Genomic DNA, 24,658 nt, shown 5'->3' with positions numbered 1-24,658 from the left:
AAATTTATTGGGTTTTTAGTTCAAGTTCGATTGTCATTCAACCATACATGAATACAGCCAAAAGAAACTGTCATACACAGCGCATATAAGGGTAGCAGTAAAATACAGTCACACACACAAAATAATAGTCCAAATCCCCAAGGCCATGAATGTTGCAGCAGTCTGTAGTCAAACAATACGGCTTGTCTTCTGCTGAGCAAACATCAACTGACTCCAGCTTGGATGCCGCACCACACAGCCTTTCTCCAGGGTGGTTGTAAACAGCGGACACCAAGGATTGAGGCCCAGTCCTCACTCCTGCTGTGACTATGCACCTCTCCTGCTGTCCGCCAGTAATCCACTGTCTTAGTGTCTTTCATGGTGTTTGCTTACACTTTAGATATACAGTATACTTCAAAGATATACAGTAAGAACAATACAAATGAAAACAAATACCATCACCCATCAATTCCACATTTAGCAATGAATAAGAAAGACTCAGATCCCCAACCAGAGTGTAAAACTAGATTTACACATGAACCTAACTACAAACAGCTTTAATGTTAAAAGAATCAAAAACATCAATCAATGGAATGTTTCACTTTATTTCCAATGATAAGAAACATAAATCGAGAAGTTACATCAATGTAGGTGCAAGAATTAAGTGCTGGGGAGAATTTTTCTTAAAAAACATAATTTGATCTGAAAATAAAATTTTGCTCACTTATTTTAATCTCTTTTGCTAAATGATATGATCCCGCCAAAGAGACCACAAGTGGTTCTATTAACTCAGATCTTCCAATTGAACTGGAGTTCGCCTGTCGGAAAACTTGGCAGATTTTGTTGTTCTTATGTTTCTGGAACTTTGAATGCAACTGCTGAAGAAACAGAAGTTCTTCAGTTTCCTCCATTATTTTTAACCAAGGGTTTTAGTCTCTTAATGGAAAATGACTCCGACACTTCTGGCAGTTTTTTTTTTAAAAACGAAGTTATTTATTCTACAGTGCAAAAGAAATCAACACTCAAATTGATACACCCACTTTCTGCAATCTGCAGCACATGGTAACCTCTGATCAACGGAGGGATCACAATAAATGGGATTTGTAGTTTAGTTGCTCCTGAGGTGGCATAAGCTCCAGAAAGGCTAGAATTTGCAATCATCCCTCACCAATTTAAACCAACTTAAAGCTCTCAGCACTGGAGATACCCAGAATAGAGAACGCTCTCCAATCCCTCACTCCGCCTTCTCTTTCTCTCTCATGTGCAAGAAGACCACCGAGAACAAGAAGAGGCCAACCATCATGGAGAAGGTGCTGGCGTAGTATGGATAGGCAGAGGGAATGAAACGTTCGTACTGTGTGTGCTGAAGAGGACGAACAGATACCTTGAACAAAAAGAAACAGATTTGGTGAGATTCACAGTAACACAGCTACTATTGTGTTAGCAACTTTACAGAGGCAGGGTTTGTGGGGGTGAAAATGAGCCAACTCAACTAGCTTTTTTTTAAATTCTATTTTAGTATCGGTAATCTCAAATCAATATGAACCTTCCCTACAAAGAATTTTATTTATTGTCACTTGGCCAAGTTTCAATCGAGTAGGGCAACATTTGGATATCTTTCAAAGAGATCCTCAAAAACCAGTTTTGTGATCAGATTAAGTGGGAAGTAATCTGTGAAGTAAAGAAAAGAATGAAAAGCTAAGCACTTACACTCTTCTAACACGGCAACAATTGCAACTGGTTGAATGAGTTGCATGTTTCAGCTTTTTAAAATAAATGCAAAAATATATCCCTGAGAGGAAATTGACTAACTTTTACTTTTCTTGCCATTCACACAATGAAAAGGTAAGAAATGCATGCAAAGATGATTCTCCCCATTTGAGGTATTAACCTCAGGTAATTTAGTATCACTTTTTGCTATCACTCCATTAAAGCGCCTCAGGATAGTTCCCTTCAGCCTGCTGTCACGTGTGTTTTTGTTGTCATGTGTGCTAGGGCAGCAGTCTTTACTGATCACACCACCAAGAAATGGCCAGAGCGGATGTTTCTGTTTCTGGTCAAAGGCTGAACTCACGTGTGTCCTATTTATTTTGTGGTTGGACCACTTCTTTGGTGTAGAGAAAAGATGCACTCTCTTGGACTCATTTTGGTTACTCCTCTACCTTCATTCCACCATACGTACCTAAACTATTTACACACACCTTTCACTGCATATGATTGGCGGGAGAGACTACAGACAAAAGCACAGAAATGAACGTAGAGGAATAACCAAAAAGAGTCCAGAAGAGTGCATCTTTCTCTACAGCAAAGATGTTGTTCGATCACAGAAAATAAATACTAATCAGAACAAACTGTATTCAGCCTTTGACCAGGAACAGAAACATCTACATCAACATCTGCTCTGGGCATTTCTTGGTGGTGTGATCAGTAAAGACTGCTGCCCTAGCACACATCACAACAAAAATACACGTGACAGCAGGATGAAGGGAACTATCCTGAGGTGCTTCAATGGAGTGATTATCAAAAAGTGAAACCAAATTACCTGAGGTGATAATACCACAAATGGCGAGAAGCTTCGTTACAAGGATTTCTTAAAGGAAGAAAGGTTGAGAGCATGACTATTTTGGGGAAGATATCAGAAGTTAGTGCCCAGGAAGAGACCAATTCCTTTCGCAACCTGAATTAAGGAGGCCTAGATATCTAAGATGGCTGTAGGACTGCAGCAGAAGATAAGGGTGCAAGACCAGAAGGGGTTTGGGGGCAAATTTATGGCAGATGAGCTTCAAGATAAACAGGAAAAGGCTGAATGGAGTGTCCTAACAATACCAGAAATGAATTTTGATTCTTGAAAGTCTTTTGCCACAGTTAAATTTAATGTAATATTTTTGCACAAGTTCCTAATGTGATACAGACCTGAGTGGAAGAATAAAGATGGGTGTATCCAAGCCTGTTGTAATCCACTTTAAACTGGAACACACCATAGACATCAGGCAGTTTGAACTGCACACTATATTTACCACCTGCAAAAATAAGTCAATAAGCTCTGAATTAATTACTGTGCAATTCTCAAACTGAAAAGACAGTGTGGCAAGAATATCAAAGGTATAAAGTACATGACTGGCTCAGACAGGCAGCAAACCATTACCTCAAAATTAGATTTAATATCACTGGTATAAGTCATGAAGTTTGTTTTGCAGCAGCAGTGCAATACATAATAAATTACAAAAATAACTATAATTAAATTACTGCAAATAAAAGAGCAAAAAGTGAGGTAGTGTACATGGATTCATTGTCCATTCAGAAATCTGAATGGCGGAGAAGAAGAAGCTGTTCCTAAAACTTTGAGTGTGTCTTCATGCAACTGTACCTCCTCATTGATGGTAGAAATAAGATGAAGACATGTCCTGGGTGATGGAAGTTCTTAATGATGGATGCTGCTTTTTTGAAGTGCTGCCTTTTGAAGAAGGCCTCGATGCTGAAGAGGCTAGCGTCCACGGTGCAGCTTTCTCCAACCCTGTGCAGCAGCCCCTCCAGTTAGCATGCTCTCCACGGTACATCTGCAGACAATTTGCTCGAGACTTTGCTGACCACAGTTTACATACCACCAGCACTCGACTATAATCAAGCACTTCAGATACTTCATGACGCAGTCTCCAAACAAGAGAGAGGCCATCCTGACAAGCTTCAAATCACAGACTTCAACCAGGCTTGTTACCAGCAGACCAAACCTGCAGCACCAAAGGTTGCACACACTAAACCACTGTCATTCTAAAATAAGGAATGCTTACCATTCCATGCCCAGACAACATTTCGTAAATCTAATCACCTGGCTGTCCTTCTACCTGCATACAGGCAGAGGCTAAGGAGCAAAGTTCCAGAGGTTAGGACAATAAAGAGGTGGTCGCAGGAGGAAGAGGAACATCTACGGATTGTTTCGAGTCGGTGGCTAAGCCACGTTCAAAGGCTCATCTGTAGATCTGAATGAATTCACCATGGCTGTCTCGGACTTTATTAAAACAGTTGCAGACAAGTGTGTCCCCACAAAATCATTCAGAATCTTCCCCAACCAGAAGCCTCGGATGAACCATGAGATCCAAAATCTGCTGAGAGCCAGATCAGAGGCATTCAAATCTGCTGACCAAGAAAGTTACAACTGATCTAGGTATGATCACCCGAAAACCTTCTCACAGGTGAAGTGGCAACTAAACTTGACTCAACAAAGGATTCTTGACCGTTGTGGCAGGGCTCAAATATTATCACATCTTATAAGGTTAAATCAAGCAACATGGGCGACAACAGAGCTTTGCATTCAGATGAGCTCAATGCCTTCTATGATCTCTATGATCCATAAAACATGGAGGAACCATCGCAAACTCACTCAGTCCTTGATGATCCTGTGATTTCAGTTCCTGAGGCCAACACGTGAGCAGCCTTCAGGAGGGGAAACCATCCAGCCCAGATGGGGTACCTGGCCAAAACCCGTGCTGATCAGCTGGATGGAATGTTCATTGAGATCTTTAACTTCTTGCTTTCGCACCTACCTGCTTAAAGCAAGCTTCAATTATAGCAGTGCCCAAGAACATGGTGACCTGCCTCAATGACTATCATCCAGTAGCACTAACATTGACAGTGATGAAGTGTTTCGAGAGGTTGCCGATGAAACATATCAACTCCTGCCTGAGAAGTGACTTGGATCTGCTGTTCCAATTTGCCTACCAGAGCAACAGTCCACAGCAGGCACCATCTCATTGGCTCTTCACTTAACCCTAGAACATCTAGACAGCAAAGATGTATACATCAAGAGGACCTTTATCAATTACAGCTCAGCATTCAATACCAACATCCCCTCAAAACTAATCAACAAGCTTCAAGACCTTGGCCTCAATACCTCCTTATGCGATTGGATCAATTTCCTCACTTGCAGACCCCCATCACTTCAGATCAGCAACAACATCTCCTCTGCAATCTCCATCAGCACCACAAGGCTGTGTGCTTAGCCCACTGCTCTACTTGCTTTACACTTCTGATTGAGTGTCTAGGCACAGCTCCAATGCAATAGTCAAGGCTAGCAGTGATGATACCACTGTTGTAGGGTGGTGAAGAATCAGCATATAGGATGATTAAAAAATCCAGCTGATCAGCGCCATAACAACCACCTCTTTCTTACTCAATATCAGCAAGACCAAGGAGCTGATTATTGACTTCAGGAGAAGGAAAACAGAGGTCCACAAAACAGCTGTCATCAGAGGACAGCATCAGCAACTTTAAATTCCTTGGTGTTATTATTTCAGAGGACCTGTCCTGGGCCCAGCATGTAACGGCAATTATGAAGAAAGCACGGCAGTGCCTCTACTTCCTTAGGAGTTTGCGAAGATTAAGCATGACATTTAAAACTTTGACAAACTTCTATAGCTGTGTGGTGGAGAGTATATTGACTGGTTGCATCACAGCCTGGTATGGAAACATGCCTTTGAATGGAAAACCCTCTGAAAATTATTGGATAAGGCTCAGTCCATCACAGATAAAACCCTTCCCACCATTGAGCACATCTACATGAAACACAGTTGCAGGAAAGCAGCATCCATCAATAGGGACCCCCTCTACCAAGGACATGCTCTCTTCATGCTGCTGGCATCAGGAAGGTGGTATAGGAGCATCAGGACTCATACCACTAGGTTCAGGAACAGTTATTACCCCTCAACCATCAGTTGTGTTGTTGACTTTTTTTTTGAGTGTTTGAACATGGTCACGGGTGTAGAGTGAGAAGAACACTGGGCTAATTGTGCATCCTTGAGGTGACTAGGGTTGATTGTCAGTGAGGAATTGTTATTTCTGATTCACACTGACTGTGGTCTCCTGGTGAGGAAGTCAAGTATCTAGTTGCAGAGGGAGGTACAGAGGCCCATATTTTGGAGCTGGTTGATTAGTACTGATGGTACGACTGCGTTGATCATTGAACTGTTATCAATTTGCAGCAGCCTGACATAGGTATTGCTATTGTCCAGGTGGTCCAAGGCCTAGTGAAGAACCAGTGAAATAGCATCCACTTTAGACCTATTGTGGCGATAGGCAAATTGCAGCAGGTCCAGGTCCTTGCTTAGGCAGGAGTTGATCCTGGCCATGATTAACCTTTCAAAGCACTTCCATTACAGCAGATGTGAATGCAACTGGGCGACAGTTGTTGAGGCAGCTTACCCTGCTCTTCTTGAGCACTGATATATGATCTTTGGCCTTTTGATGCAGGTGGGAACTACCAATTGAGAAATTGAAGGTGTCCTTGAACACACCCGCCAGTTGGTTGGCACAAGTTTTCAGTGCCTGACCAAGTACACTATTGGGGTCTGACGCTTGCAAGAGTTCACCCTCTTCGAAGATGTTCTAACATCAGCCTCTGAGACAGAGATCACAGGGTCACTCAGGAGCAGTTTTATTCTCTTTCAAAGTGTGCATAAAAGGTGTTGAGCTCCTCTGGGAGTGAAGCATCACAGCCACTCACAATGTTAGGTTTCGCCTTGTAGGAAGTAATGGCTTGAAAACCCTGTCAGAGCTGATGTTCATCTGATTCCATCTCCAACTTCAACTGGAATTGATTTTTGCTCTTAAAATAGCCTTCCGTAGGTTCTACCTGGATTTCTTGTATAGTTCTGTATCACCGTTCTTGAATGCCACAGATCTGGAACTCAACAGTCTGCAAATTTCCTGATTCATCCACAGCTTTTGCTTTGGCTATGTGCAGTACACATATCTTGATTACATCAGTGACAACTGTGGCATATTCACTCGGATTCAAAGATGAATCCCTGAATATTATCCACTCCACCCATTCAAAACAGTCCTATAAGCACTCTTCTGCCTCACCTCCCCTGACCATACCTTCATGGTCCTTACCACCGGTGCTGCAGTCCTCAGTCTCTGCCCGTACACTGAGAGTAGAAGAACAGCCAAGTGATTGGACGTGCCAAAGTGCACACGTGGCATGACACCATAAGTGCTCTTGATGATAGTGTAACAGTGGTCAAGTGCGTTGGCTCTTCTGGTTCCACAGGTGACATATTGGTGGTAGTTGGTCAGAGACTTCGAGCTGCTGTGGTTATAAATCACCCACAATGATCAGGAAGGCATCAGGGTGTGCTATTTTTTGACTGATGATCATGGTGCTCAGCAAATCCGGTGCCTGCCTGACGTTGGCCAGGAGTATAATGCACAACACGACCAGGATGACGGTGGAAAACTCCCACGGCAGATAAAATGGATGATACTTGACCACCTGATGTTTCAGATCAGGTGAGCAGGACTGAGACAGAACTGCCTCATCTGTGCGCCATGATTGGTTAATCATGAAACTGCTCCCTTTATCTTTGAAGACTCCACTGTCCTGTCTTTGCGGTGGATGGTGAAATCCTCAGGCTGCAGTCTGTGTCCTAGGTAGGGGTGAGCCAGGTTTCCATGAAGCAAAGAACACAGCAGTTGCTGCTGTCCCTCCAGTACTGCAATCTTGCTCAGAGGTCTTCCATTTTGTTTTCCAGACACTGCACATTCACCAGCAGGATAGTTGGGTGTGAAGGTCTTAGCACTCTGCATTTCAGTCTTACTTGCCATCCAACACACTTTCCCTATTTCCTTTTGCTTTAAAGAAACTCTTCATGCATTGTCCCATCTTTTAGAAAAGAGGCAACTTAAAATTACAACTCTTCACCAGAGATGGACAACAGGAACCTTTTTACATAAAAAGAGACAGCTATTCAGAAGATCAAGAGCTTTATGTTGATGTGTCTAAAGTCCAAAATAGAAAGCTCTATTTTCCTGCAGTAATATATCCTCAGAGTGCAAAAGTAACTAACTTCTCATTAAAACTGTCTTTGATATTTTTTGAATATCACAGCACAATATCATAGTCGTTAGCATAATGCTTTACAGTAGTACTGGAGACCCGGGTTCAATTCCCACTGCTGCCTGTAAGGAGTTTGTACATTCTCCCCGTGATCGCATGGGTTTCCTCCAGGTGCTCCAGTTTCCTCCCACAGTCCAAAGGTGTACCTGTTGTTAGGTTAGTTGGTCAATGTAAAGTGTCCCATGATTAGGCAGGGATTAAATCAGGGAATTGCTCGGCAGCATGGGTCAAAGAGCCAGAAGGGCCTATTCCACTCTGTATCTCCATAAGCAAACACCACTAATTATAGAATTTCCAAACTGCTTTGCAAGTCTCTGGATTACTGGTAGTGTTAACTATCGTGACCATTATCTTCAAGATAAATCATGACAGCCATTTCCCAATCCCAGATGGAATTCCAAAAGTACCACATTTAACTTGGAATGAGTTTTCCTTGGTGCAGAGAGGGTGTTGCTAGAGAAATGTAAATATACTCCAGCTTCCTAACTACTCATGCAACAATCCAAGTAAAATTTAACCAAACTGTCATACTTAAGGATTTTTGTCGAGGAAGTGTAATCTATGAACGTAGAAACTCATTCAGCATCTTGTATTCTCAGGTTACAAACCTCCCCCTCCCAAATTTCTTGAATGATTCACCCAGGCCCATCAGAGCAGCAGCAAATCCTGGTGGAACAATTCAAATTAGATATTAAATGCTCACAGAAAAAAAATTGGCACATTTCAGCCAATAACCCATCATATTCTTAATTCAAAGGCATGGAAACATGTTACTTTGCCTGACATTAGGTCATTCTACTTACCATTTTTCTTTAGGTAGGTTCTAACAAAGGGATCAATGCGAACAAACTCCAGTTGAATGTCATCCCCATCAAATGGGATCCACTCCCCATTGGAGAGTTTTTCAATAACAATGCTATATTCCTGTACCAAAAGAAAACATTACCATCATCACAAATTTCTTGGACCATTACTGCTGAGTCCACAATGATAACAGAATGTGACCTCCAAAAAAAAATGAAATAAACAACAGGTATTGAATATTTAATTAATAAAAGAATCAGGGACCTAAATAGGAACTCAATCAGCATCTAATAATTTATTTTAATGTTCCATCACTTAGTACTATTTCTTTATGAAGTATTTAGGTCTTGTCTCACACCATTTTCACTCACTTAAAAATGTAAAGCTATATTCTAAACAAATGACAGTAGAGTTTACCCAAACTCCCTAACAACAACAGTGCTGTAACTAAATCCGTTCTAGTTTCAGAGTATGAGCCAAGGATATGATTATGTCACTAAGTATGAAACTAATCCTTTGATCTGTGAAGGCAGTGAGAGATGGGCTAAAAGTAACAGTTCAAAAGAAAACCAAGGAATATCATGATATCTTCGAGTGGTGGGAGTGGCACACCTTCAGGAAGTGAAAGCATAATCTGGGTTTGCAAACTTTAATATATTATATCAATTTGCAAGCAAATTAAACAGACCCCATACAAACTGTAAGTAGCCAAAAATACTGCAGGAATTGATAGGTGTTAACAGATCATCTTAAGGGAAACAATACAAAGTCAAAGAGCATTGAATTTTACACCACAGAAAATCACCTTTTGGCTCACATCCATGCCAACCTTTTTTCAAAACCACTCTGTAATGAAACCATTTCCCCACACTAGATCCATAATTGAAATTATGAAAGATTTATAAATTGTTTAAAATACTTCAACTGTTTAAACTAGCTCCCATCCCACCGAGTAAACATACATGAAAGCACTTCCAATACAAGCTGACTTTATGCTCGAGTAGTTAATTGACATCATCACTGGTAGAGGGAAAGCGGGTTTTATGTTCTAGCTGCCACAACTTAAAGAGGAAGATGAGTCAAGTGAACACTGACACAAATGTAAGTGTCAATTCCATCAGCGATGTCCCAGCATCAAGGATATCGCTGAAACACATTCACCAAGTAAACGGGAAGACATCACCCAATCCTAACTTTAACTAACTTTTTATCCCCTCTCTTGAAGAGGATGGGTAAATGGTGTCAGTTACATCATTTAAAAATTTCCTCTTTGCACTTAAGTCTATAATTCAAACGTCAAGCCTCCCCACAATAAAGTCCACAGCAAGAAAATTACAATAACAGCTGCATAACTCAGCAAATCCTAACGCCCACAAATCCCTCCATGATCTCTTTTGAAGTTCCACTTCACTCAATTTGCAAACTCCCTAGTAATAGTGCATTACTTATCTACTAAACCTCATTAGAATGCAACTCTCTCTACAAACACAAACCTCCTATAACCTTATTCTTCAACTTCTCCCAATTCTTTCTTAACAATTGAAATTCCCATTCTTTAAGCACGGTGTTGTTCTGCATAAGGCCACTGAGTTCAATTGTACTGCCACTCTGCTGAGAAAGATAAACTCAGCACAGTGGCAGAGTGGAAACTTTCTGGCAAAGTGCGATATCGCCTTTGCCAATTCAGTCAAGAAAATTAGAATTTGCTTGGGTAATTCTTGCAATGTTGAACCCTCTGTGTGCCACACTTGTACCTGCAAATTCGTATCATGCAATTAATTCAATATAATTTCTAAGTTAGCCATTGAAAAAAAAATGTTTAAATAATTAATAAATTTTCATCAATACTTACCACCAGATCAGTTATGGTATAGGCATTTGGTGGATTGGTTTCCCCAACAGGGTGGTGAGACACCTTTCCAACACGGAGAACTCCTTCCTCTTTGAATACCCAGCGGGACAGTGCCATTGCCAGTTCAAAATTCCCAGTTTTTGGAAATCTGAATTCAAAGAATTCAAGCAAAAAATGTTGTACAACTCTCCACTCGTGTCACACCAACGTTTCCTGCACTCCCTTTAAACTCACTGAAGCCCAGACTTCCCACAGTCTTTATAAACTCACCGGAGTCCCGTTTTCCGTGCTCCCTTTGAACTTAACAGGTTCCACTTCTAAGCTCTCTTTAAACTCATTTTGTTCACTGAAAAAGGTATTATATTACTCTAACATGTATGTAAATAAATGAAGTTTGGGGCACTAACACAAGAAATATGTAATAATCCATGAAATCTGCCTGTCCAGTATACCAAGGTTGCCAAAATAATCAGTTTTACTGTATGAAGCTTCAGTCAGAATTCATTGAAATAAACAGCACCCACCTAGTTAGGGCAACCGAGAGAACAAATTAAACTCAGAATCAAATCACCAGGACACGACACAGATTACTGCCCTTGCCATGAACTCAGTGATCATTTGTGTGATGCGACTGCAGCACATTCTATTTTTTTAGGACTGAATACTGCAAGCTTTCAACTGCACTGCTCTTCCCATCGAATTCTACCATCAAAACAGGAACATTAAAATCCTGAAAGTAATGTAATCTCCAAGCATCCGTTAAGAACTAGACTTCATTGCCAATGGTTATAATTTAGACAAAATGCCACTGTAAGCATTTTGTTAGTTGCAGAACTGCAATGGTTCAAGCAGCACAGCTGATGGACATAAAAGAAACACGCCTTTGCCATTTCCTTTTTGCAAACTAGAAACAATTAATAAACTGTAGTCAGAGAAGCAAACAAAAACTTTGCATGACCTTTGATATCTGATCTTACCGTTCAGCGCCCGGGACTGCTTTCTGCACAGCAGATTCAAAGAAGGCATCACTGAAGAAATCGATAGAACCACTGAAGACAGCTCTAGCATTGTTCCGTGCTTGGAGTCCAGCAATCAGCAGGGTGTTCTTCCCCACAGCATGAGGATACTAGCAAAAGGTGGAAAATCCAGATGCTTATCATAACTAAGCCATTCCCTATTTTATATACAAATGCATGCAAATATAATTTGCATTTTATTTATACAACAGGTGTTGCAATATTGCTCAAAATATAAACTCCAAAACATTAAATTTTTTTTTACTCAGTAGGAGATTAACTGGACCGTGCACAAACTTCCCAGTTTGCTTTATAGTGCATTAGGATAGAATACCCAGAGCACTTAATACATATCTCACTAGTTCCCATCATCTAGACTACAAATACATTACAAAAACAAAAGTAGGAGCAAGAGTAAGCCATTGGCCGTTAAGAGTTTGCCCTGCCTTTCAAATCATGGCTAATTTGACTGTAATCTCAACTCTGTATTCCAATCTACCTGGGATAACCTTTCAATCCTGTGCTTATTAGGAACCTATGCACCTCTGCCTTAAAAAGATCCAAAGAATTGTCTTCTCTGTCCTTTCAGGAGAGTTCCAAATACTGACAAACCTCAAGTGAGGGGGAAAAAAACGGGCTCAGTCTTAAATGAGCGATGTTTTTGAGACTGTTGGTTCTAGAGTGCCATAGGGAGGAAACATCCCCTCCACCTTTACACTTTCAAGGTGCCTCACAATTTGTTTCAGAAAACATTTGCATCACTTTCACTCACTATGTTTATTATTGAGCAGTGAAATTAACCCAAGGTTGAAACACAAAGCAAAGTGCAGATACTACTGCACTTTACAGTGGATTCAATGCTTTCAGAATTACAATCTCCCTAGAGTTCATTCCTCTAAATCCTCCAAACGCAGGAAAGTTGCAGTTCTCTTGACCTAAATCCCATTCAATCTGTCTCGTATGTCGAGTTAGCCTTCCTCAAACAAGCAGCAAAATAATTCAACTTTGGCCTTAAGCAGAGAAACAATTCAACTACCTTCCCTAATTTTGACCCTTTATAAATGGCCCAAAGATGCTAGAATTAAGCTTGGTAGTGATTTATTGATCAAATAACATACTCACGCACTTTAATTTTATTCTCATGTAAAAATTGGTACCTTGAATAGGGAATCAGGATACTTATAGAACTGTCTTTAAGCACTTTAGGGCTTCAAGGAAAGAGATTATTCAACAACTTCAAGATCACACACAAGAGTTACCTGCGTGACTGGCTTGTCTGGAAAGAAGGAATAAGAACTAGAAGATCCAGTCAGAATATCCAAGACCAAAGGATTATCAGGATCAGCAACCATACTGGAAAGTAAAAAAGAATAAAATGGTTAAGGGCCTAGATATAGCCACAAGGATAATTGAATAATCTACTCCTATTATAGGTTTTAAATTCAAATACTCTGATTGGTTTTCTAGAGAAAAGTTACTGTAATATATCAAAACATATGATGTTCATTTATTTGCAAATATTAGCCACCTGAACTGCAAGTGAGGAATTTTCCCCTCCCTAGTTGTTGCTGTTGCTTGTTACATCCCTGGTTCACGTACTATATCCTATCTACTTCCAACACATTATACACATGCTTCATGTGTTTTCTGCTACTTCTGAGATACCATATATTCCCAACACACTCCATTACTAAAAGACCTCTCAGTCATCTCATCTCTCCATACACGCTGTTTCTTAAGACTTAATTTCCCTAAACCCTCCAATCACCTTCAGAAGTTTCAAGATCCATCTCTCCTTCGTGCCTCTGGGCATCTTTCCTCAAGTCTGACACAAATGTGAATCCCTTAAAATGTTTTCTAAAGTTCTTGTCAAGAATCCCTGCTAAAGTATTCAATTTTGAACATTCATGTGTGAGAGATCCTTTAGAAGAACTGGGTAGTGTGTGATACTGAAATTGATGAGGGAAAACATTAGCTGTTCACGGACACCATTCCTGACACTATTAAATTTGAAAAAAAAAACGAGTCTCTCCCAATGGAAAATTAGATATTCCAGTGTTAACCAGTTATTTATCAACACAAGTTTATCACTAAGCTCTTAAAAGGTACAGTAATTTGGAGCTGCAAGTCACAATTTGTAAGTATTTAATGATCAAGTTTGCAGCTAACTGTTTTATAGATCCTGTTACAGATTTGCTGTACAGAAGGTGTAAATGGAATAAAGTACTTACCCAACTCCTCGGAATAAAAGAGGGTTTGTTGGCCGCTTCCCCACAATGGTGGGAGCCTTCAGCAATTGATCACTGTCAGCAATGATCAGGGTGTGCTTTGGAAACAACAAAGCATTAATCAACTCAATATGCCTGAACACAATGTTCTTAATGAAATTATCTTCATTGTAAATTTCTTGAATTGTTTCACAATATTTAATATTTTGAACATTGTTTGAACATTAATTAAAAATATCCAAAATTAAGATTTTAAGAATTATATTGCAAGTCATCTTAAATATGTGTTAAATAAAGTCGCAAGTTTTAACTCTATAACAGTCTAGTGCAGGGGTTCCCAACCTGGGGTACATGGACCCCTTGCTTAATGGTATTGATCCATGGCATAAAAGGGTTAGGAACCCCAGGTCTAGTGTATCTATTCCTCAGCAGTAACATTCATTATTCTGACAGCTAAAATTCAGCATACGTGCACTAAAAATGTCCAAGATTTATGACCACAAGCGTGGGCTCTATTATTATCAAGCAGATATCTCACCAAGTTAGCTGGAGAGACACTACTATTCATTATGAAATTTCTCCCCTAGTGGTCCTTACCTGACCAAGATCAGAAACATCATAATTATGATGGTCAATAACTGAAGTCTTTTCCTCATCAAATTCAATGCCACATTCACTACCCAGTTCTCGTAAAGGATCCCCTAAAAACAAAAATGTAAATTAAATACACTATCAGCGATGTAGCCCAAGTTCCAATTATATTCAGTTAAAAATTCTACCTGTGGTCAATCTCCACAACACCATCAACTTCATTATTCAATGAGCAACCAAAAGTTGTAATCCTTTCCTTTCCCGTGATACATCCTTGACCATGTCCATTATGTTCCCATATCTCCACTCCTTCCCTACAGGATTCACCTTGTTCTTACTTTCCCTTCACCAGTCTTCATATTGTCTGCCATTTCTGTGATATTAGCAAGATGCCATCACTTAGCACACATTTCCTCCCACCACGGCCACCCTTCAGCAATCTGAATTAATTCTGACCTATGACAGTGTGATTCACTTTTCAAATCACCAACAATCCCAGTTCTTCCCAGAGCAACTTACCATAAAAATTGTAGCAAAGAAATAAATTCCTTTTTATCTCCTCCCTTTTCACTAGTCAGAGACATCATCCACATCACACAGTAACCTACATGTGCTTCCACATTAGTATGTTTTCACTTTTCAAAATGGTATTCCCCTTTTTGAAGTAACTATTTTGCAGAATTCTTTCAATTAGTCTATAAGTGCAATCCCAAGCTTACAGCTGCATGCCACTAACTAGATCCCTATCTGACACTGACCTTCTAAACTGTTCCAATAGACTTAACGCAAGTTTATAGAACCATGCTTTTTTTGTTGGGCACAATACAATACAGCCTTGTGATCGCAAAACTGAGTTCAAAGATTTCAGCTGTTTCTTTTACTCCATGTTTTCAATTCTTTACTTGACCCATTACTATACCCTTTTGTCCTGTAATTTTCCCTTCACTGTGTAACAGAATCTCTTTTTCTGTTCCCCTTTTTCTATACCTTAAAATATTTATTTCAGAAGTCAAATGCTCCGGTGATAGATAACTGACATTAAACACCAACTGTTTCCCTCTCCAGAAATGCATTCTGAGCTTCTAAATATTTCCAGCATTTACGTATTTCAGATTAACATATCTGCAGAATTTTCCTTTTGCAAGATTATAACCTTAGTTTAGCTCATTTACCCTGAAAATTCATAAATTTAAATTTGAGAAAGATATTGATCTTTTGGAAAACTGCAACCTTTTCTGTATGCACACACATTCCCACAAATTCAATGCAAACCATCAGTCTTGATAGAGTGTTCGAGATATTTTCCTTTGGATTTAAAATGTTGATTTAAATCCAAATGTTGATTAAAAAACAGATATAAAAGATCTCACTGACCACCACAGGTTCTGACAAAGTGCATCACTGTCAAAACCAACAGTGAGTAGCAAGCATTTTTTTAAAAACCATTTGTGGGTCCTTTTTGTCACAAATTGGCTGACACGCTTCATATGTTAAAACAGTGCCTAAACCTCAGAAGGTATTTTAATGACTGTCAAAAACTTTGAAACATCCCAAGGTAATGATGTTTACTGTACATAGAGGCTTTTTTTTAAAAAACCAAGCCGAAAATTTACACTGTTGAAGTACTTAACAGACCAAGATCATTTCAGATGTAGTATTTATTCCTTATGCTTACCAATGTCTGAGCTCGCAGCGACCAGTACATTTCCACCTCCATCAATGAATGTGGCAATAGTGTCAACATTAATGTTGCCTCCAAAATCTGAAAACAAAAACAAATTTCCATTAATCCCAATTTTTTATCCTTTCTAGCTGTTCTGTAACAAGTAAAACACAGCTCTAACACCCACCTGTTCCAATGCATCAGCTCTCAACTGTCTTTTCTTTCAGAAGTTCCACTTGATCCAACATTTTATACACTGACAATACATGGCAGTGTACATACCATAATCCTTTTATCAGCCAATGTGCACCACAAGACAAAGAGCTACAATTCCTTAAGGGCAATGGTCTTATATAATCTACTTCAACATGACTTCTTTTAAAATCCTCTGTTGTTCCTGCACTTTCTCTGTTCAAAGCCTTTGCCTCTAATATTTTATGTAATTCCTGACTGTTTGGAGCAAGGTGGAAAATGCAATAGCATATGAAAAGTTTATCGTATGTTTTTAATCTGTTCAACTGCACAAAAAAAGGTTGATCAGTAATTTTACGCTATCAAACTTACCTTCAATGCTACACAAATCCATAGAAAACCAAAGACAGATCATATCTTTAGTCAACATTAAATTGGCTGCTTTCAATTCACTTGACAGATCTTCACGCCTTCATTTACGAAGGGAAAACTGGCTGAAGGTCTTACTGTTCAGAAACTGTTGCAAGACCCACAGTACTGTACAAGGGTCACATTGGTTTGTGCTAATCTCTCATTAAACAACTTGTTCACACTCTGCTTAAGGTCAATGAATCACAGGATATTTATTTTATTTTCCATACAACACACACACCTTTTTTTTAATTGTCCGTGTTTAATTGAACCCGAACGAGAGGCAGCTAGTCAATAACATTGGTGGGTCTGAGTTTCCCAAGGCAGACCAAGGACGGCAATCCAGTAGTTTTTGTGGGTGCCATCCCTGAAACTAGCAATTTTTAAATCTGCAGATTTATTTTGTCATTGAAGCTAAATTCCATTTTCCATGGTGGAACCCAAATGCACCTGCCTGCCTGCCTGGACCCATGGTTCAGAACTCTATTTATTAGTCCAATATAATTTCTAGGCTATCTGACATTAGTCTATCTCAATAGCAGTGCTGCCTACTTGGCCCACAAAAGCCACCAAAAATAAACATAGCCACTATTTCTGACACCTCCCTCCCCTTTCTTGATGTCCGTCTCCATCTCTGGAGACAAGCTTTCAACCAACATCTTTTAAAACCTACCAGTTCGCACAGTAATCTTTGACGATACCCCTTCCCATCCTGTCACCTATAAAAATGCTATTCCCTTGCTATTGTGTCCACCACATCAATTCCCAGGACGCAGCTTTCCTCTCCAGGACATCAGAGATGTCATCTTCCTTCAAAGAATGGGCCTCCCTTCCTCCACACATATCTCCTCCATTTCCCACACATCCATGCTCACACACTCTTCCAGCCGCCTTAATAGTAATAGAGTTCTTCTTGTCTTCACCTAACACCCCATTGGCCTCTGCACCCAATAAATTATTCTCTGCAACTTCCTCCATCTCCAAAGGGATCCTACCTCCCCCACCCCACCCTGCTTTCTGCGAGGATCACTCCCTCTGTGATTCCTTTGTCCATTCGTCCATCCTCACTAATCTCCCTCCCGGCACTAATCTCTGCAAGTGGCTAAAGTGCTACAACTGTCCATCTCCTCCAATCAAGTTCCCAAACAGTCCTTCCAGGTGAGGCAACACTTCACCTGCAAATCTGCTGGGTTCGTCTATTGTCTCCTGTGCTCCCGATGCGGCCTCCTCCTCATTGGTGAAACCCATCGTAAATTGGGCGACCGCTCTGTCGAGCACCTCCACTCCATCCGCCAAATGTGGAACTTCCCGGTGGCCAAACATCTTTAATTCCCATTCCTGTTCTGACATTTTGGTCCATGGCTCAACTTGTGCCACGATGAGGCCACCCTCATATCGAGGAGCAACACCTTATGTTTTGTCTGGGTAGCATCCAAACTGACAGAATGAGTATCGATTTCTCCTTCTGCGAAAAAAAATTACTCCCCTCCCCCTTCTTCTATTCCCCACTCTGATCTCTTACTGCTTCTCAGATGCCTATCACTTCCCCCTGGGTCCCCTCCTCCTATGATCCACCCTCTTCTCCCACCTGACTCCTTCCTCTCCAGCTTTTTACCTTTCCTCCCCATCTGGCTTCACCCATCACATTCTATTTATCCTCCTTCCCCTCCCTCCACCTTTTTATTCTGGTGTCTTCCCCCATCCTTTCCAGTCCTCAAGAATGGTCTTAGCCCAAAACTGATTATTTATTCATTTCCATAGAAGCTGCCTGGCCTGCTGAGTTTCTCCAGCATTTTGTAACACACATTTTGTGTGTTGCTTTGGATCTCCAGCATCTGCAGCCTTTCTCTTGCTTATGAACTAAATTTAAATTAACTAAGCTGTGCATAAAGGGTCATTTCATTATCAAAGTTCCAATTATGTATTTACAACTGCAACGCTAGATTTTTCTTCAGTATTTCACAGAATCCTAAATCACAAACTGTAAGTAATTTCTATTTTAATTTTTGCTTTATTTTTTCCTTAAGTTTTTCCAACCATTATCACAACTGCCCATCGTCACGTTTCATGTTTTCAAAATTATGAAACGTCCACAGAAATAATATTCTAAACACATTATGAAGTCATTACTTACTGGAGCATATATTAACATAAAACAACCTAAAGCTACTTCCATCATTCAAAAGCCAGCTAAATTTAACCAAAACAAAAATTGATGCTCAAGTATCAATTTAAAGGCTCTTCTCAACCACAAACTGAGAGCCTTTAGATCAGGAGACAGGGAGGGATTGAATCATGTGCAGAGAGAGCTGAAGAAGGTCAAGGTGGCTAAAGAGGAATAGAGGAGAGAGCTGGAGAACAAGCTTGGGCAGAGTAGCTCATGGGAGGTGTGGAGAGTGGAGAGACATAAAGAACATCATTGGCTTCAACCAGCCTAGTTGTAGAGTCTCAATGCAGCCATGAATGGGCTAATGAGTTAATTTCCCTCCTGTTCACACCCCCTCAGCACAGCAGTCCAGGTACCAAGGCACCCGATACTCCCTCAGCACCAATGCCTCCCCCCACGTCCACCCCCCCCAGTTCAACATGTGGACAAACAACACAGGCTACCACTGTCTACATCCCTTCCTTGCCCTGCATTTACCATCCACACCTCCACATACCAACTGCTATCATCCCGATTTTCACCTCCCCCAGCCCCCAGCTTCCACTAACCCCCTCCCCAGTGATCATGGACTCACCTTCACTACTGAGCAGGTGAGAAACTCAGACACGGCAAAGCATTGGGACTGGATGGTGAGAACCCCAAGGTCCTGAAGGAGTGTGCTGAGCGACTGTGTGGAGTTCTCCAGTGCATTTTCAATCTGAGTCTCAGCCAGGAAAGGGTCCTGACAGCGTGGAAAACATCACGTGTGGTCCAGTACCCAAGAAGGGCCGACCGAAAGTCTTGAATGACTACCATCCAGTGGCCCTGACCTCACAGATCATGAGATCTTGAGCCTAGAGAGTGTGGTCCTGGCTCACCTCCGACCCCTGGTCAAATTAGCCCTCGATCCCCTGCAGTTTGTCTACCAGGAGCACATTGGAGTCGACGATGCTGTCACCTACCTGCTGAACAGAACCTACTCCCATTTGGATAAGCAGGGCAGCACTGTGAGGATCATGTTGTTTGATTTCTCAAGTGCCTCAATACCACACGGCCTTCTTTGCTTGGGGGGGGGAAGAAAGCTCTGTTCAATGCAGGTTGGCACTTCCATTTTATCCTGGACAATGGATTAGCTGACTGGCAGACCACAGTTTGTGTGCTTCAGAGATGTGTGTCAGATATGGCTATAAACAGCACGGGGGTCCCACAGGGGACTGCATTGGCTCCCTCCTGTTTACCCTGCATACCTCAGACTTTAGATGCAACACTGAGTCATGTCATCTGCAGAAATTCTCTGATGACTCAGCAATAGCTGGGTGTATAAAGGGAGGACACGAGGATGAATACAGGGCTCTGGTGGAGGACTTGGTCAAACAGTGCAGGCTGAATCATCTGCAGCTCAACATCAGTAAGACAAAGGAGATGTTGACGAATTCTAGGAAGTCTAAGACTGCACTACTCCGTTACTATTGATGGCGAGGACGTGGATGTGGTGAGGACCTAGAAGTATCTGGAATGCACTTGGATAACAGACTCCAGTGGAGCATCAACACAGAGACTGTGTACAAAAAGGGCCAGAGTTGCCTCTTCTTCCTGAGGAGACTGAGGTCCTTTAGAGTATGCAGGCCTCTCCTTCACATGTTCTCCCAGTCCGTTGTCGCCAGTACATCATTCTATGCGGTGCTGTGCTGGGGCAATGGCATCAACATGGGTGACGCCAACAGGCTCAATAAACTGGCTCTATTATAGGAGTGAAAGTGGACACACTAGAGGCTGTGGCAGAACAAAGGACCCTACGGAAAATCCTGGCAATTCTGGATAGTGTTTCTCACCCTCTGCACGCCACCTTGGCTGAACAAAGCAATTTTAGTAAATATCTAAGACAACTGCGCTGCTCCAAAGAGCGCTACATGAGGTCATTCTTACCCTCAGTCATTAGATTCTATGAGTCAACCTATAGCAGAGGAAGTGATGACCCCTCCTGTTAGACTGTTTGGGGTGACCCATTTTTATTCTTTCTTACTTCTCTTCTAATATCTGTGCACTCGTAATGCTACTGTGACACAGTAATTTCCTTTCGGATCAATGAAGTATCTATCAGGGCAGGGGAACCCTTGTTCAGTCAAAAGAGTTGGGATTTTAAGGATTATGTTTCAAAGTCATATTAGTAGCAGTAAAGCAAAGTGTACTGTATACATTGTCATAGTTTATTGATCCCAAGGGAAATTGGTTTTCGTTACAGTTGCACCATAAATAATAAATAGTAATAAAACCATAAATAATTAAATAGTAATATGTAAATTATGCCAGGAAATAAGTCCAGGACCAGCCTATTGGCTCAGGGTGTCTGACCCTCCAAGGAAGGAGTTGTAAAGTTTGATGGCCACAGGCAGGAATGACTTCCTATGACGCTCAGTGTTGCATCTCGGTGCAATGAGTCTCTGGCTGAATGTACTCCTGTGCCCAACCAGTCCATTATGTAGTGGATGGGAGACATTGTCCAAGATGGCATGCAACTTGGACAGCATCCTCTTTTTAGACACCACCGGCAGAGAGTCCAGTTCCATCCCCACAACATCACTGGCCTTACGAATGAGTTTGTTGATTCCGTTGGTGTCTGCTACCCTCAGCCTGCTGCCCCAAGCACACAACAGCAAACATGATAGCACTGGCCAGCACATATCAATTGATGTTATCAAAAATATAATGGACCTTGGGGTGCCAGGAACCTTTAATTCAGGGACGATCAGGGTGATCAGAGCTGAACAGGCAGATGTCTGAAGTAGACTGTAGGGCTGGAGGAGACTGCAGAGAAAGTGAGGAAGTAAGGCTTTGATGTTCTAGAGTGATGGGGGTGGGAAAGAGTAAAACCTAAGATAAGAAAGAGGAAAAACATTGCATAACCAGCGACCAAGACTGGTCAGCAAACACAGGAATGATAACTTGGTGTGCATCAGGACCTGAGTGGCAGAGATTTGAATGTATATGGAGGGCAGAGCATGCAATGCTGGCTAAAAGACGATGTTTCAGATCATATCAAGAAAAATAAAGAAGTAATAAAGCAAACAGGCTTCCCTTTTATGACCTTGCTGCTCTGAGAAAGCTACATATACTGAATAACGTTTACACCACAAGTGCTTTCTTACTGATACTTCTATCAAAACTGAATTTACAAGTAAAAATCTCATACAAGAAAACATCCTTACCTTCCACAGATGGTGAAAAAATTATGAGGTGGTCATATAGAAACTCTCCATGTTTAATTAGAGACAGACCAGGATCATCTGAAATCTTGAATGTCAAATTGAACCCAAGATCTAATTAGAGGTTTCAGGGGTGGGGGGTGGGGGGAAGAGAAGAAGAAAAAAGCAACAGGTGAGCACAGAAATATACCAGGACAATACTTACAGAATTAATAACCTAAACCTCTGTATACAGTAGCAGAAAACAGTTCGTTTTGAAGCCCCGCATAAAAAGCTGCAGAAACTCAGCAAGTCAGGCAGCATCTACGGAGGGGAATAAACAATTGACGTTGTGGGCAGAGAGCTTTCTGCCTGACTTGCTCCAGCAGTTTGTGTTTTCAGCATCTGCAGAATCGCTTGTGCTCATGTTGAAGCACACTGTTTAAATTATTTTAACCTCTCTTCACTCATTCAACTATTGCAGGCAACATTGGAGTATATTTCCACTCAATCTCTCCAAACCTCACCCGATGGGTTCCATGAGAGTTCCGGAACCATCGCCCAAGTTGCTACCTGATATGCCAGGTGTGGGCCTTCAAAATGGAAGAGAGGTTGCTCACAGCTGGAGATGAATCGATTGCATCCTTAAAAAAGCAAGCGTCCTTTTTCGGATGACCTCTTGGACTGTTTTCAGTAACTCGGGGGAACCCGAAGAAGTCTGCAGAACATTGTCCTCTCTTTTTTGAGTGTTTTTTTTAAACACACGGGACTGTCTAGCTGATGATTTAGTGAATAAAGGAGAAGGAGTAAAGGGCATAACCATAATGATTCCATGAAGTGAAGCAGATTTAGTGGGTTGATTGTTCCTACAGATCATTCCATCTCGCACTCTGCCACCTCCCGACCCGCTCACCCAACTCCAGCAATTCCACGTCTCCCTATGAGCAAAGTATCCCTCTCACCCACCCGCCAGGCTCCTGAAGTATATCGAATGCGTTTCCTTCATGTTGATGTTCTCCAGAAGCACCAGCGTCCGTCCAGCTCCATTCGCCAGGGACAGGAGGCAGGCGAGTAGCAGAAATACGGGCAGCGAGGCCCGGCTCCCAACCTTCCCAACCCAGCTCCTACTCTGACCCTCCGCCATCTCCAGAGCCACCCAGCCGCCACTCCAACCGGATCCGGAAATACTTCCCCCAGTCACCGCCGCTCTCCCCGTCTCCTACAGTTACTACTAACAGATCAGAACATTTATTTCAGTTCAATTATTTTCAACTCCTGTCTGTTTTAGTTCCCTCAGTTGCTTCGATATGTTTCCAAAAATCATAAGTTCTCAAAGCTAACCAATCGGCAGCGGCCAACTTGTCATTAACACCCGTTGCAGCAAGGAAAAGGATCCCCGAACAACCTAGGTTTCTCTAAAGTTCCTATACAGAGCGAGGAGGAAATACAAGATTATGGTTTAATTGCAATCAATTCCATACACTTTTTAAAAAAATTCTTTATTTGTATAGTAACAATCTAGTTATCAGAATTTGATGCAGATTGTGAAAATCCTATTGATCAATTTCCTTTGAGAAAGTGACAATCTTATTTAATTATCAAATCCCGACAGATCTTTAAAGAATTTTTGGTACAGCATTTATTTCAATTTTGACTTATCCTGATATTGGTGCCAGACTTCCATAGAAAACCAACACAGAAAATAAATTGCTGGAGAAATTGGAATATAAGGAAACAGTAACAGGAATAAGTCATTTGGCCTCTCATTTTAAAAACATTGATTAAGTTGATCTGTTCCAGGCCTCATCTTCCCTACGGTGACAGCCCCTTTTTACAAATTCCCCGATCTTTCAAAAAAAATACTAAATCCTCTAAAAATATATATACTTATGAGTGTACGTGTCAAGCTACTTCCACTGGAGGGAGTTCAAAAAAGTACACTAGGCTAATTCCTGGGGTTAATCTAATGTAAGTAGCTTAAGAAATTTTATTAGATACTTACATTAAATTAACCCCCTATCCCAGGAATTAGCCTAGTGTACTCTTTTGGACTCCATTATCAGTATATCCTTTTTTCAATAAGGGGATCAAAGCTGTGTACAGCTTTGCGGGTGTAGCTTCACCCAGCATGTTGTAAAATTGGAACAATACTTCCATATTTCTCTGTTCCGACCCTCCTACAAGTTAGGTCAATGTCCCAGTTGTCTTCCTAACACTTGCTACATCTGCTACTAACATTTTGCTGCAGCATTATTTTACATTTAGTTCATAAACTCCAGAAAGTCTGCAGATGCTTGAAATCCAAAGCAACACGCACACAAAACGCTGGAGAAACTCAGCAGGTCAAACAGCATCTATGGAAATAAATATATAATCGAATTTTTGGGCCAAGACCCTTCAGGACTGGAAAGGAAGGGGGAAGATGTCAGACTGAAAAGGTTGAGGGAGGGGAAGGAGGAAAGCTAGAAGGTGATAGGTGAGGCCAGGTGGGTAGGAAAGATAAAGCACTGGAGAGGAAGGAGCCTGTTGGGAGAAGAGAGTGGCTCATAGGAGCAAGGGAAGGAGGAGGGGACCCAGAGGGAAGTGATAGGCAGCTGAGAAGCAGTAAGAGATCAGAGTGGGGGATAGAAGAAGGGGGAGGGGAGTAATTTTTTTTCTTAGCAGAAGGAAAAATCGATATTCATTCTGTCAGTTTGGAGGCTA

General features: G+C 41.3%; 1 protein-coding gene across 1 annotated transcript; it reads right to left on the bottom strand.

Annotated features, from left to right (window-relative positions):
* Positions 1-564: 564 nt before the first annotated feature.
* On the bottom strand, positions 565-23,136 carry ddost (dolichyl-diphosphooligosaccharide--protein glycosyltransferase subunit (non-catalytic)). The gene is made up of 11 exons (XM_063033049.1): positions 22,922-23,136; positions 21,980-22,090; positions 16,037-16,123; positions 14,368-14,471; positions 13,774-13,868; positions 12,802-12,895; positions 11,504-11,652; positions 10,527-10,674; positions 8,674-8,794; positions 2,893-2,999; positions 565-1,363 (listed from the first exon to the last, which is right to left on the bottom strand). The coding sequence occupies exons 1-11, from the start codon at positions 23,097-23,099 to the stop codon at positions 1,214-1,216; spliced, it is 1,344 nt and encodes a 447-aa protein (XP_062889119.1). The 5' UTR covers positions 23,100-23,136; the 3' UTR covers positions 565-1,213.
* Positions 23,137-24,658: the final 1,522 nt, after the last annotated feature.

Source organism: Mobula hypostoma, chromosome 25, assembly GCF_963921235.1.
Source record: "Mobula hypostoma chromosome 25, sMobHyp1.1, whole genome shotgun sequence".
Classification (NCBI taxonomy): domain Eukaryota; kingdom Metazoa; phylum Chordata; class Chondrichthyes; order Myliobatiformes; family Myliobatidae; genus Mobula; species Mobula hypostoma.
The sequence above is the reverse complement of the archived record's forward strand: the minus strand, read 5'-3'. Positions and strand labels throughout refer to the sequence as shown.